This window comes from Mastomys coucha, unplaced genomic scaffold (assembly GCF_008632895.1).
Source record: "Mastomys coucha isolate ucsf_1 unplaced genomic scaffold, UCSF_Mcou_1 pScaffold20, whole genome shotgun sequence".
In the NCBI taxonomy this organism is placed as follows: Eukaryota; Metazoa; Chordata; class Mammalia; order Rodentia; family Muridae; genus Mastomys; species Mastomys coucha.
In genome coordinates this window covers 24,758,844-24,774,105 of record NW_022196903.1, presented here as the reverse complement: position 1 = coordinate 24,774,105, position 15,262 = coordinate 24,758,844, and the positions used below count along the sequence as shown (strand labels likewise).

The following is a 15,262-nucleotide window of genomic DNA, read 5'->3' as shown; positions in this document are numbered from 1 at the left end:
AAAAAAAAAAAAGAAAGAAAAGAAAAGAAAAGAAAAGTTTTTGTAGATTGTAGAGGTCCTGGATCCAAATACCCACGTGGTCACTCAGAGCCATCCTCTATGGGACCAAGGCAAGCATATGGTGCACATAAGACATTCATACATATAATATAAATGTAAAACAAACAAATACAATTTAGTTTTAGACATAAAACTACTGTATTTGGTTGCAGTAGGCAGCTGTAAAAACCTGACTGGCATTCAGAAGAGGAGTCTTAGCTAAAGGCATACTTTTGGAAGTTACTGGGATGTAGGTGGTGACTGGAACAGAGGTCCCAAGACCAAGAAGGAAGTATCAACATAGAAGTGATTCAGCCAAAAAAGTTAAATGGAAACGAGTAAAAACCAACCAAATAGCCAAACAACCAAACCACCAATGTCATAAAGCTGGGTGTGGTGGTACACTCCTGCACTCCCAACACTAGAGAGGTGGAGGCAGGAGAAGCTCAAGGGAAGCCTTAGCTCTGCGACAAGTGCTCCATTACTTGTTAGGAGACCCTGCCTCCAAAGGACAGAAGAGCAGGGTCCTAAAAGCCTAAGGAGCTGAACAGCAACAACAAAAACATTTTCCAATCTAAGGGACATTAGCAATAGGGTTCTTTCTGTCAGAGTATAAGAATGGGCTAAGGAGTTCATAAAGATTAAACATGTAAGCATAGAAAAATCCTGTACAAAGATGAATTCTGAATGACGAGAAGGAAGTCGGCAGGTTGAAGAATACAGCTGCCAAAATGAAGAAGGCAAGGCAAGACTGAGTATTGATAAAATACTGGAGATGGAGGAAATAACCAGAGGAAGACTTCTTTAATACTATTGAAAAGAAGGAACATGATTAAAGCACCTGTCTAAGGAACTTATCTTTGACAGAATGAGGATACTTCCTCTTCCATAATAACATGAAGAATAAGGTGAGCCCTGGGTACAAATAGGTTTGTAGACAGAAAGTACAGAGAAGTTCTATGTGGGGGTCTTCTGTTCTTGTAGTGAAAGAGAAAGCTTATAACTGGCTTAAATAGAAGGGCCCATGAAATAGGAGAAATAGAGCATGAAATAGTCATTTGCAGTGGGCAGGTGAACTAGAGAGACATGCATAATACTGCTAGACATGGCTGATGTCTCACAAGGCTGCTAATTACAAATTCATCATGACACTGATCTGTCTAGCTTTCAGATTTTCTTCAGCAACTTTCAGCTCCATGGGTTCAGGCAACAAGGAAAGTAAAAGGTTAATATAGACAGTCCATTACTCAGTTTCACAAGCACTACAAGTCAATTTGGACTGAAATAAACAGAAAAGGAATATACAGAAAGAATATGAAATAGCTTCCAGGGTGGAAAACCTGTTTCAAGGACACATAGCTAAAAAACAAAAGTAAAAAACACCCAAAATTATCAAATTGGTTTGTCAAAGATATTACGAGTGATGCTGACAAACTAGAAGAGTCTGCAGCTTGGTTTTCGTCTTACAGTTCTAGACACCATGTGCCAACACTTCCACCACTGCTGCTCTCACTCCATGACTTGATCTTGCTACCTAAAGGCTGATGCTGCATGGGGTTTGCTGATAATGGGATGTTGAGAAAAATAAAATAAAAGGGCTTGAAGAACTAAGTCAGCTGAAAGGATGAGGACAATGGTAAAACAGCTCATTATAAGATGGATGATGAGCCATCGGTGACCAACGTAAACAAGGATGTGATGATACATGGTGGTTTCTGCCTCCTCCACTAACAGGACAGATGCTAATGTCCAAAGGGTTACACAGAGCAGTCTTAGCAGCAGCTAAAGCAGATATCACATGGGAGTTTGGTCAGAACAGTAGGGGCTGGCAATTTGACAAAGCCTCCCACTGTTGCTATGGGTAATGTTTCATCTCACTGATCCCAAAGGCATCACAAATTGGCAAAGCCTCAGGCATGTTAATTACTCTCTTTAAGCCTATATTTTTTCATCTATAAAATAAAGATAAAGCTACTCATCTGATAAAAGTTGTTATGAGGATTAATAGATAAGACAGAAGTCTGGCAAAGAATATGTACTGAGTAAATTGTAGACACATCACAAAGAACAATAAAGGAGTTTCCAAGAACATTATTAAATCCTTTTTCCTAATATTTAAGATTTTTCTTTTTAATTTTTTAAAATCACATTTATTAACTGATTGTGTGTGTGTATAAGAGAGAGGGGAAGAGAGATTGATTCACATAGAGGAAAACTTCTTTGGGGACTTGGTTCTCTCTTTCACCATATGAGTTCCTGGCATAGAACTCAGGTCAGGTCATTAGGATTGACAACAGGAGCCTTTCCCTACTGAGCCATATTGCTGGTCCTTCTTTTAAAGTAATCAAAAGGGCCACAGTGGAGCACCGGAGGTAATTAGAGAAGCTAGTTTTAGTCTCAGATATGCAATGCTCAAAAAGGTTTGGAGAGTCTTACTGAACTAGTTTTCTAGCACCCTAGTTTACATAAGTTCTAAAAACTCAGGGTCCAAAACTGACAGTACTGATTGACAGAGCCTTGAAAACAAAATTTAAAAATCACCAGCTACAAATACAAGTCTCCAAAGAGAAGAAAATAGCTAACTGTTCAGCATGAAGCTGTGGAAGAGGGAGAAAAAATTATGCATGTAACTTAAACTAATCTTGGAGGGACCAGCAAGATGGCTCAACGAGTAAAGGTGTTTGCCACCTCTGACACCTGAGTTTGATCCCAGGAACCTACATTATGAACCAATTCCAACCAGCTGTCCTCTGATCTCCACATATACACAAAAGCACATGAATATATATATATATATATATATATATATATATATATATATATATAATATGTATATAGTACATATTTAAAAATAGGAAGTTTAAGGCTGAGTGGTGGTGGCACACGCCTTTAATCCCAGCACTTGGGAGGCAGAGGCAGGCGGATTTCTGAGTTCGAGGCCAGCCTGGTCTACAGAGTGAGTTCTAGGACAGCCAGGGCCATACAGAGAAAGCCTGTCTTGGAAAAAAAAAAAAAAAACAACAAGAAAAGAAAATAGGAAATTTAATCTTAAAAACTGCCATAAGAGGGCTGGCGAGATGGCTCAGCAGATAAGAGCACTGCTCTTCCGAAGGTCATGAGTTCGGATCCCAGCAACCACATGGTAGCTTATGGCCACCTGTGGTGAGATCTGATGCCCTCTTCTGGTGTATCTGAGGTCAGCTACAGTGTACTTATATAATATAATGATAATAATAATAATAATAATAATAATAATAATAATAAAAATCTGCCATAAGAAACTTTCTTCTTTGTTCTGGCCTCACCAAGTTTTTAGCCGTAAGTAAAAAGACTACAAAAAGCACCTATAAATTTTATAAAATCTTATCAGGCTGACTGAAACCAAGCATTGGGCAAATGAACTGTAGGTCCTCTGTGTCTATCACATGCACCCTGGGCAGCTATACCTCTCTGAGTAGTTAATAAGAACTACTAAAAGTCAAGCATGCATGATGCCTATAATCCCTGCACTTGTGAAGACTAAGGCAGGATGAACTCAGGCTTAAAGCCAGCAGGCTACATAAAGGAGGCTTGTCTTAAAAATAATTGGGGGGGGGCAGCAGACATGTCTCCATAGTTAAGAACACTTCCTGCTCTTGCAGGTCCCAGCACCCACATCATGCCAGGATCTGACTCCCTCTTCTGGCTTCTGTGGGTACCAAGCACGCACACAGTAAACATACAAATATATAGCACTCACCCATTTACACAACAAAAGTATTTTTTTTAATTTTTGAAGTAATTAATTAGAAACTTTAAAGGGCCAAATTTTAAGGTAAAGGCATTTGCTGTGCAAGCCTAGTAGCCTGAACTTGTCCACATAAAAGTAGTGAGAGCCAGATCCATGAAGTTGTCATCTGGCCTCTACATGTACCCCATTACACACACATATCCCCCCATCTCATACACACACACACACACACAACTTTTTTAAAGCCCTACCATGAAAACAAAAGAGTATTACTTAGAAATTCAACTCAAAATGACTCTGAATAAAAATTGCAAACCTTTATTTCCCTCTTTCTCATTAAGAGAAAGTAGACCATTTGTATTTGTTAATTTGTTCAATTAGCTGGAAACTTTTGCTCTAGGTGTCTTCCTCAAGGAACAGAATACACAACTGGAACTTTGGCCTAGAGCAACCTCCTGCAATTGAAAAATCTACACAATATGCTCTCCAAAGTCAAACAGATTAGGAATTTGTTCCCTCTAGTATGTTACTGTGTTACTATGAGACAAATTTCTTAATCTGTTTCCTCAATAAAACAAGGATAACACTATCTTTAAGAGCTCTTAAAAGTATTAAATAAAATAGTACATATCAAGCTGCAAGTACAAGGCCTAGTACAAAGAACCAACCTAACAAAGGGGGCTGGAGAGATGGCTCAGTGGTCAAGAGCACTGGCTGCTTTCCAGAGGACCTGCTTCAATTCCCAGCACCCACAGGGTGGCTAACTAGACCAGCTGTAACTCCAGTTCCAGGCAATCTACAGCCCTCTTCTGGTCTCCTTCAGCACCAGGCACACAAGTGGTGCACAGACATAAATGTAGGCAAAAACACTTATACACATAAAAATCAAAAAGTTTAAAAAATCAAAAGTTTTAAAAAAAACCTAACAGCATACTTCCCTTTCTAATTCTCAAAGGTTTAATCAATGACTGATTCATAGAGGAGGGACTTAATGAACAGAAGAAAACTGTTAACAGAAAGGAACCAGATTCATAAGTTTAAAAATAAGGATAAAGGGGCTGGAGAGATGGCTCAGCGGTTAAGAGCACTGACTGTTCTTCCGAAGGTCCTGAGTTCAAATCCCAGTAACCACATGGTGGCTCACAACCATCTGTCCAGCTATAGTGTACACATATATATGAAATAAATAAATAAAATCTTTAAAAAAAATAAGGATAAAGCCAGGAATGGTGGCACATGCTTATAATACTAGAAGGTGGAAATATCTCTGGAGTCTGAAGCTAACCTGGGCTGCATATGGCACTATAGGGGCCAACCTAGGATAAAGAGTAAGTCTCTATCTCAAAAAGGGCCGGGGGGGTGAAGGATACATTATCAGGTCACAAGTTAATTACAAACAGGAGGCTCATATTAAATTTAATATTAATCTTAAAAGAAATTTAAATCTTAAATTTCTTCATAATTTAAATTTCTGTATAAATGTTCTTCATATCTTCTAACCTACAATTCTTTGAGGTTCTCCTTTGTACAGTTTTCTCCCATCCTCTTTCCAAAAGCCTGACTCACTCTCTTCACTTTGGTCTTGGAATGACCTAAGCCTTAGCCAGACAGACACACCTTAAAGAGTTCACTCAGAAACCTACAGATTCCTGAGGGAAGACCAGAGACCAAGATCTAAGATCTCAGAAAGTCTGTGTGACACAAGGATAAAGAAAGACAAAGGCTCTGGGGACAGACATAGGTTTAAATACCTGTGCCACTTTTTAGATGTATAACCTTGGGGTTGACACTAAGCACTCTGAATCACATTTCCTCATCAGTAAAACTGAGATAATGCCATCTGCATTTCATAATGTTCTTGTCAGGATTACAGAAATGCCTGTAACAATCCTGGCACCTAAAAGGCCAATTAATGGTAACTATTATTAGGGTCCAACTGCCAATTGCCTTACTGAACATTTTGCTAGGCTGTACTTTTCTAACTGGCAAGGGAGTCACACTGCTCTCACATTCCCATGACTCTATCCAAAACACTCAATTTCAGTAATCTATAATTAACCAAATCAAGGGCTTAAACAATTCAGGGCAAGAAAGCATGAACATGGCTCAACTCATTCTCTCCTGACAGCAACAAAGTAAGTACAATGCGGATATGTTTGCCAAGAAAAATATGGAGTCTGTTTGAACATGGTCATTACCGACAGTAACATAAGCTCACACTAGATGAGGTTCTTAGGCTTGCAGCCTTATTGTCAGAGTTTCAACTTCTCAGAAGTCCTCTTCTGCCTTCTTTTCTGTGTGTGGTAGCCCCCATTTCTAAGAACACATAGGAGAAATGCTCTTAACTGCTGTCACAGTCACTCATGATGGAACTTATTTTCCCATTTTATAAATCACTACTTCAGAGATATTTACTGCGTTCACTGAAAATATGCTTATGAAGAAAAGCTAAATACAAATATAACCACAATGACAAGATTTGCCCTATAGAGTACAAGTTACTGGATGAAGGCAAGAGCCAAAAGTAAAATGTGACCAAGCAACCTGCACCCCATTATGTTCATTGTTATAACGATTGAACTTGAGAAGTCTGACTCTTATGTACTTCCTTTGTGTGGCTGACCAGAGTAACTGAGCCAACAAATTGATAACTGATACATGAATAGGAAAACAGAAACATCAATGGAAATATAATAACATAAATAAGATTTCTGGTAATTAAAAAATAAAAGCAATAGTCACCATTTACATAGCTAAAGACAACTATTTTGATCCTAGACTACCCAATCCCTCCACACACTTTTAATAAAGCAAAAGGCAGTCAAGAACAGAATGACTTATCTAAACAATCTAAGAAGCAAGAAAGGCTTAACAAATCAGCTCAGTCTTTCCTCATTGAATGACATTCTACTTGGAGAAAATGTAGCCACTTCACTATTAAGAAAACTAAAGATTGTGCTCTTTAAAAACAGCAAGCTAAATGTGGTACAAACTTCAAATCCCAGCACACAGGAAGCATGATCAAGGCAAAAGGATCATGAGTTCAAAGCCAACCTGACTGGCTGGTCCCAAACTCACTATGTAGCCAAGGATAACCTTGAACTTCTGGTTCTCTTGTCTCCACGTTCTCAGTACAGGTTACAGGCAAACACTCTACCAAGTGAGTCGCATCTATAGCCCCTGAGACCTTGTCTTAAAAAACAAAAACAAAAATAGATAAAAGTTCAGGCCAGGTGTGGTGGTATACATCTGCAATCTCAGTATCAGAAGGCTGAGGCAGGAAGATTATAGAGGCCAGCCTCCACTAAAGTTCCAGGTAGCCTGGGCTACAGATTGAGACCCTAACAAGACAAGAGGAAGGGAAAGGGAGTAAGAAAAGGTGAGGAGAGAGGAAAAGGGAAGGCCAGCCAAGCTCAGCAGTGCCTTACTTATGTCACGCAGCTGCAGGACTTTACTTGCTGACAGTTCAGCAGGTAACTCGGGCTCTGGTGTGATTATAATTGTGAGGCAAGCTCAGCCCTGTCTTCATAGCCTTCAGGCTGCTGAGTAAATCTAGAATCCTGGAACATGATTTTGATACTAAAAAAACCAGGAAGAAGGTGGCTCAGCAGCAAGGAAAGTGTCCAAGAAGCACACTTAGAATTAAAGAACAGACTCTAGGGTACTGGCCGGTGGTTCTTTTTTTTTTTTTTTAATTCTTTATACAGAATCTATTGAACTATTACTAATATGTGTATTTTTCAGAGAAGGTCACAGTGATATATACTTAATGAGAAGAGAAATAATAAATTTTAATAAGTTACTATTTAAGATTCTACTGTAGGTACCAAGTTCTATGAGATGACCACAAACATTTTAATTTTTAATCATAATTAGTACCCTCATTTATAGAAGAAATTACTTTATAGAGTTTACAATTATTCAAACACTAATACTAGGGGAGAGAGTACTATATTCAAACTTAGGTCTGTACCTACATATAAACTTCTCTCTAAAAGTAATTTATTAAACATTTTACCCTTAAAAGAACTAAATTACAAACTTTAGAAAAAACAGTCACAAGAAAAAGATTTGGCTAAAGCTACAAACCATCTTAACTAGTGAGAAATATGCTTTGGATTTCTTAATTTTGACCTAAGTACTCCCAGCCCCAGCCCAGGCTGCCTCTTTTAAGTGTAATTCCTCCATTTAACTATAATTGCATGGAGAGGGGAGGACAACACACCAAAGTGCAAAGGACAAAGCATGTCCTAAAGCACTGTTAAATTCCTTCAGCCTTGCCTCTGACATCATTTAACACTACCTTTGAGAAGTCAGAATTAGAAAAAGTTAACTGCCCTAGGTCATGAGGTAATTACAACAAAATGTTTTGCTGGAGCCAAGGTTCACCTAAACTCTACACAGTAAACCCAATGTACACTTCATATCTTTTGTATTGTTGTCCTGACAGAACAAAATGCATCCATTATGATAAAAAAAAATATAAATCATCGTGTTCATATTGTTTCCTGGAAATGAAAGCCATATTTTTTTTAGATGATCCACATCTCTTGTCTTTTCCCTCTTGTGCTGACTTAACATCAATAAATGGGAGAAAAAACGAGGGGAGTGGGTAAAGGTATAGCCAATATAAAAATACGGGGGGTACTATCATTACGCGTTTCTATTCATGAAGGAAGCTGACAGCTACAAATGATTACTTTCCTCAAAGTAGCAGGCATTTCTTCCTAACACTTTCTGCTCACACTAAAGATAGGAATAAAATAAGCATCCTCTTCAGATAGAATCTAGTAATCCTAGAGACCAGACCTCTTCAGAGTGAATGAAGCATGTCTCCATTACCTTTCTACAATCACAGTACAAGAGAACTGCAAGGGCTAGAAAGGAAGGGCACAGATCAGGACTACCCTGTGGAAAGCTTTTGGCCACAGAAAGGCAGAAAGTCATCATCTATCTGTGCAGGCGCCAGGCGACTCAGAGGGTTTCCCGAGCTCTCATGAGAGCTCACTACAGCTTCCTGGTTCTCCAAGGAAAAAGATCTTGCTATCGTTATCGCTGGAGGGAAGGTTTTTCTATGCCACCGAACAGTCCGGAAAATTACACGCGGGAGTGTGCTGGAGGCGGGGGGGGGGGGTGTAGTAGTAGGTGCTCCCCCCTCAACCCCCGCCTCGTTCAAGTAGTAGTGAAGGGCGCTACCTCCATGTTCTATGAGTAGCGAAGTACGCCCGTGGTACCTGGAGGCTTCGCTTCGCAGCGGACCACCGGGTGGGTGGCAGTCGCTCTAAGAGCGGGTTCAAGGGAGGGGAAAGACTCTCGGCTCCACGATCTAGAGGGCGTGTGGAACGGGATGCTGCCGTGCCGCGAAGGGCCGCCGCTCCCATGCCCGCCCTCCCCGCCCGCCTCTCCGAGAAGAGAGGCAGCCCGATCCCAGTACCTTCTTGACCGTGCGCGGCGCCTCGGTGACCGTGCCGTCGGGGCTGACCAGGGCCTCGCCGCCGTCGCGATGCCGCTGGTGCTGGTGATGAGGGTCGCTCCGCTTCATGGCCGACGCTTGAGGGACCTTCCCGGCCGCGGGGCTCAGAGCCGCGGTGGGCCCGGAGCCCGGGCCAGGGGCCGGGGGCCGCTCCGCTGCGGGAGCTGGAGCCTCTGGGTCCCCACCACCCGCTGGGGGTACCATGGCGCCCACGGCGGCCGTGCTCAGTCCTAACTGGGACTCCGCCTCGGAGGGGCTCAGGTCCTTCAGCTCCACCTCAGCAGGCACCTTGGCGGCTGCCGCTGCTGACACAACCTGCACAGACATCACCGCCTCCACTGCAACCGCCGACTCCGACTCTCGCTCCAGCTCCCACTCGGCCCCGCCTCCCGCCTCCCTTCCCCTTCCCTCCCCCATACCCCCACTCCTCCCCTCCATCGCCTCCGCTCCCACCCCCTTCCTCCGCCCGCTCGCTCGCCTCCAGCCCGGCCTCTCGAGCCCCGCCCCACCCGTTTGACTCACGCGCGTGGCGCCACGGAACCTGTAGTGCGCTTGCTCCGGGCTGCACGCGACTAGAGGATCGCGGGGACCTCAGCACCCAACTTGCACTGCGCTCGCGGGGACGGGCCGCAGAGCCCCCTGGGAGTTGTAGTCCCTTCGGCCTTCCTCCCGAAAGTAGTTTTCTGTGGCGAGGGAACTCCCAGGACAGCGACTAACCGAAAAGTCTAAAAACGGATGACGCGACGGAATAGATGAGGAAAATGTCTCCAGAGGGGTTGCGGTTTCCGGAAAGGAATGCCAGAAACCCCAGGGAAAGTGGGGGAAGAATGACTCGCTCCCTTGACGGCGTGAATTTCCTCCCGAGTGTGCGCATGTGTGCGATCACGTGGGCGGCCTTTAAAGGAAAAGCGGCAGATCAGGTGAGATAAATTCCAGCTCCAGGCTAGAAGGCATGATCGGAGCCTTTCTTCAGTGGGTTGGTTTCTAGAAGAAATGAAATAAGCCATTTCCTCTTGTCATGATTTCTGGCGTACTCTTGAATTAAGGAACTAAAATCAAACCCCCAAAGAAAGAAATCTCGTTAGGGTATGGTTGAGTATGCAGTAATAATTTGGACTTCTGAAGCATATGCATCACCAGTAATAACAGTTCAAGGCCAGCTGAGCTATGAAGCAAGACCCTGTCTTAAAAAAACAAACAAACAAACAAACAAAAAGTTAATTTCCTTTAATTCCACCGCACACATGTAATTAAAGAACTAGAGAGATACTGGGAATCTAGCCTGGGTCCTCTAAAGGAGCAACAAATTATCTTAACTGTTGACTAGATCACCAGCTACCAGTTTTATTTTTAATAATAAAAATAAAATTGCGTACCAATTGGATAGGTCATAGTGGTAATCCCAATACTCAGGAGACTGAGACCTGAGAATTAGAAATTTGTTAAGGTAAGCTTTGACTGATTAGCCAAACCATATAACAAAAAGAAACTTACCTGAAACTGATAGACTTTTTTTCTTTTAAGACTAGTTCTCCAGGTGAGATGGCTCAGCGGTTAAGAGCACAAGCTGCTCTTCCAAAGGTCCCGAGTTCAAATCCCAGCAACCACATGGTGGTTCACAACCATCCTTAATGAGATCTGACGTCCTCTTCTGGTGTGTCTGAAGACAGCTACAGGATACTTAGATATAATAAATAAATCTTTAAAAAAAAAAAAAAGGCGAGGCGGTGGTGGCGCACGCCTTTAGTCCCAGCACTTTGGGAGGCAGAAACAGGCAGATTTCTGAGTTCGAGGCCAGCCTGGTCTACTGAGTGAGTTCCAGGACAGCCAGGGCTACACAGAGAAACCCTGTCTCGAAAAACCAAAATAAATAAATAAATAAAGGAAATAAATATTTATAATTTTAAAAATTAGACTAAAAGCCAGGTGGTGGTGGCCAGGAGTGGGGGATGAGGTGGAGGGCGATATAACAACAACAGAACCCCACGCAAGTAGGAGCTGCGGGACGGCATCCTACAAATTAGACTAGGGGCTGGAGAGATGGCTTATCAGTTAAGAGCATCTGCTGCTCTTCCAGAGGTTCTCAGCAACCACATGATGGCTCACAATCATCTATAGTGTGCGATCTGATGCCCTCTTCTGTCATGCAGCTGTACAAGCAGCTAGAGCACACAAGTATGTGAAAGAAAGAAGGAAGGGACGGAGGGAGGGAGGAAATTAAACTCTAAAGCAGGAGACAATACCACACTTTCTATGGGTTAGAGAGTTGGCTCAGAACTTATGAGCCCTTGCTGGAATTTGTTCCCAACAACTACATTGGGCAACTCCCAAACACCTGTAACTCCAGCTCCAGGGGATGTGATGCCCTCTTGTCCTACAGACACACACATATACATAAGCTTAAAATTTATTTTAGTTGCACATTCTTTAAAATTTTATGTGACTATTACCTAAAGGGGAAAAAACATTAAAATGTAGTTGACTCTTTTAGCATATTATGAGGTAGGCTTTTTTATTCCTAAAGAAACTGAGGCAAAGATCATGGTTTGTGGCTGCTCAGAAAGTGACAACAGCCCTAACCCACTTGGACCACTGGCCAGCTTGTCATTGGAAAAGCTACTTTTTTCTAAGCAAGAATGAGACAGTGACAAAGGGAGAGAAATCACCTGTTTGAGTTCCTGCCGTCTGCTACTAGTACCATGGAAGTCTCTTCATTTGGTAGCTTTGGGAGCTGTCATCTTCTGGTCTACGTCTATGCTGGAAGGCACCTGAGCTTTGCCATTTCCACAAAAAACTCCAAAGTCTGCCAGACCCAAGAGCTTAAGAAGCTTTCTCTTCATGTGCCCGGTTTTGATCATTTCCTTCCTGTTAGGAAGAAGTGGCCCAGAGCTTCGTCCTCCAGCTGTCAGGCAGAGGCTAACAACTTTATAACTGATTTCTTTCTTCCCCCTAATGCACGAGGGAGCTGCAGCCCAGCCACCTGGCATATGAGGAGCTCATACCCAGCAGCTGCTTACCTGGCCAGCCACAAGAATTGATTACGGAGCAGAAGAGCCGATCTTTCAGTGGGATGTGGTGATGAAACAGAAGGAGTTTGAGCCTTAAAAAGAGACAGATGTTTAGCCCCTGTTTATCAGATTCTACCATTGCTTGGAACCATGGAACCAACAATCAGATCACATTGTTCACACCTTGTAGCTCCATCTTATTCATCTGCTGCTTCTGAGGCCCAGCTTTGTTGCTGAGGCAAACCAAGCCTACTCGAAGGTGGAATTGCTAGATTAGAAGCCGTGAGATTGTACACAAGTCTATTAACTATTAAAAGGCGTTTTAGGCCTACAGGTCTTTTTCCTTCATCTGGTTCATTCAGCTTCCAGGAACCTGGAAGACAATAATAATCTTCCATGAGGTCCAAGAGAGAAAATTAAAAAAACTAATGCTGAGGGATTCTCCAAGGAAATAGGCTAGCCAGATCACAGGCAGGGACGATTGTCCTCCATGGAACACCTAGTGCCATGCCCTGAGCAGACAGCCAGTCAGCAGACATGTGAACAGACCTCTAATGTGAAAGCAGGATGAGGTAGGAATCCTGGTATGCAGCGAGGCCCTGGCTTCCATCTCCAGCAACACAAGAAAAGAGGAAGAGGCTAACATATTTTTAAATTATAAAACAACCGGTAGTGCACACATACAATCCCAGTACTCAGGAGGCCGAGGAAGAAGGATTTGTGAGTTCAAGGCTGCCCGGCCTAGGCTATATAGACTGTGCCCCACTACCACCAAATCACGTGGAGACTTACAACACTGTTTTTGTGAAGGAGGATACCGTTTCAAGGACTAAACATCCAGAAAACAAAAGCACAGTTGAAAGGAAAGCCTGCTAGCAGATTTTTTTTTTCATTAGAAAACCTTAAATAGAAATTTTTTGTTGTGGTGATGGTGGTTGTTTGTTGAGGTGTAGCCTAGCTGGCCTAGAATTTACCATTTAGACCAAGCTAGCCCAAAACTTAAGCAAGTCCTCCTGTCTCATCTTCCCAAGAGCACTGAAATCACAGGTATATAAAAAAGATGTTTTCTATCTTATGCTCAGATTTTTGAAAATGGTAGGTTATATGTATTACATGCATTTTAATGTCTATTTTGGCATAATACATACAATGCATTGACTAGCTGCAGCATTCCTTATTTCTTTCCTCATTTTTTTAGATGAACACATTCTTTTCTTTCCATCTCAAAAGCAGAGCTGCAGGTACAGTTCAGCCGCAGAGCATTTACTGAGCATGCTCCAAGGCCTGGGTTCCATTCCTGGAACTACCATAAGTAGGAATACAAAACCACAGATGATTAAAATAAAACATTAGGAGAGGGTTGGGTGGAATTGATGTAGATAGAGTACTCATTTGAAACTCACAAACGTGAAAAATACATAAATTAGATAACCTGCTCACAGAGCCCAAGTAATAAAAGCCCAAATTCTAGAAGGACAAAAGAAATAGAGAAGGAGTTAGGATACAACAGTAGTAGAGGACTTGCCTGACGTGTATAAAACCCAGGTAAAAGCAGGAATAGGAAAGGAGCCACTAGATGCCTAGCACAGTATGTGAAAACAGACCTCCGTTGATTTATATCATTGTGGAATTTCAAAATTCTGAAGACAAAAAGAGTATCTTTCCAATGTCTAGAGAACTCCATAGAGGATATGAGTTCATTCTGGCTATATAGCATGACCCAGTCTCAAAAATAGAGAGATAGATAGATAGATAGTTAGATAGATAGATGGGACTGGTAAGTCAAACAATACTGTAGATAGAGGCACTTAGCACCAAGCTTGACAACCTGAGTTCAAGCCCTAGAACCCATATGGTACAAGAAGAGAACTGAGTCCCATAATCTGTCTTCTGACCTCCACATGGCACCCATGCATGCTTTTATACACACATGAAAAAACAAATAAATAGATAAGCAAATGTGGAAAAGCTAAAAGACCAAACAAACACAAACCAATATATAAATTGCTTGTGGATGTCTAACTTCATCTGAAATAAGAAAGTGTAAGAAACAGCTAGGCATGGAGGTGCCTGCCTACAATAACAGCTTATCAGAAGGCTGAAGCAGAATTGAGAATTTAATACCAGTGTAACTTATACACAAAACTACAAGCCAGTCTGAGCAATATAACAAGACCTGAGCCAGGCATAGTGAGTCATGCCTTTAATCTTAGCACTCAGGATCTCTGAGTTTGAGGCCATCCTGGTGTACAAAGCAAGTTCTAGGACAGCTAGGGTGACATAGAATAACCCTATCTTGAAAAAACAAAAACAAAAAAACCAAGACCTGAGACCTTGTTTCAAAACAAACAGGAGAAAGAAATCCAAGAAATACAAACTGTTCCTTTCAAAAATCAGAGAACTGACTCCTGAAAGCTGTCCTCTGAAAACTGCCTGGCACATGGGCATACACACATGCACACAAATAAACATAATAAACATGTTTAAATGTGTGCACATGGGTATACATTTACCACCTTGAAGACTCTGGGGATCAAACTCAGGTAGTGAAGCCTGTACCTGCTGAACTATCTGGCTGATCCTGCCCAGCATTTTTACATGGTTTTCACACTTGAAAGGCAAGCATTTTATCAGTGAGCTATCTCTCCATCCCTGGTTGTTTGTCTATTGTTCTTTTCCTTGTCTTTCCAATTTTTACACCAAAAGCTTAAGTGGGCAGGGGATTGCTTAAGGCAGTGCAGTCTGCCTTAAGGAAGCTGGGGCCAGGGGCTGGAGAAGCGGTTAAGAGCACTGGCTGCTCTCTCAAAGGACCCAGATTCAATTCCTGTCACTCACAAAGCAGCTCACAACTGTCTGTAACTCCTGTTCCAGGGGATCCAACACCCTCACACAGACATACTTGCAGTCAACATAAAATAAAAATAATTTAAAAGGAAGCTGGAACTAACAGGAATAGGAACTGGATGTCTGAGGTTGAGAGTGTGGTAGGAAAACCCAAGAACCCAGGTAAGG

General features: G+C 42.2%; 1 protein-coding gene across 4 annotated transcripts in view; it reads right to left on the bottom strand.

Moving 5' to 3' along the window:
* Ahcyl2 (adenosylhomocysteinase like 2) overlaps positions 1-9,846 on the bottom strand; it is a 153,605-nt gene extending 143,759 nt beyond the window's left edge. For 3 of the 4 annotated variants that reach the window (XM_031381382.1, XM_031381383.1, XM_031381385.1), the window contains exon 1: positions 9,204-9,663. In XM_031381382.1, coding sequence (XP_031237242.1) covers positions 9,204-9,659 — 456 coding nt within the window. In that variant the 5' untranslated portion in view covers positions 9,660-9,663. Of the gene's footprint in view, positions 1-9,203; positions 9,664-9,764 lie in introns of those variants that run through there. The other variant, XM_031381384.1, reaches the window with a different exon arrangement.
* Between the last annotated feature and the right edge of the window lie 5,416 nt (positions 9,847-15,262).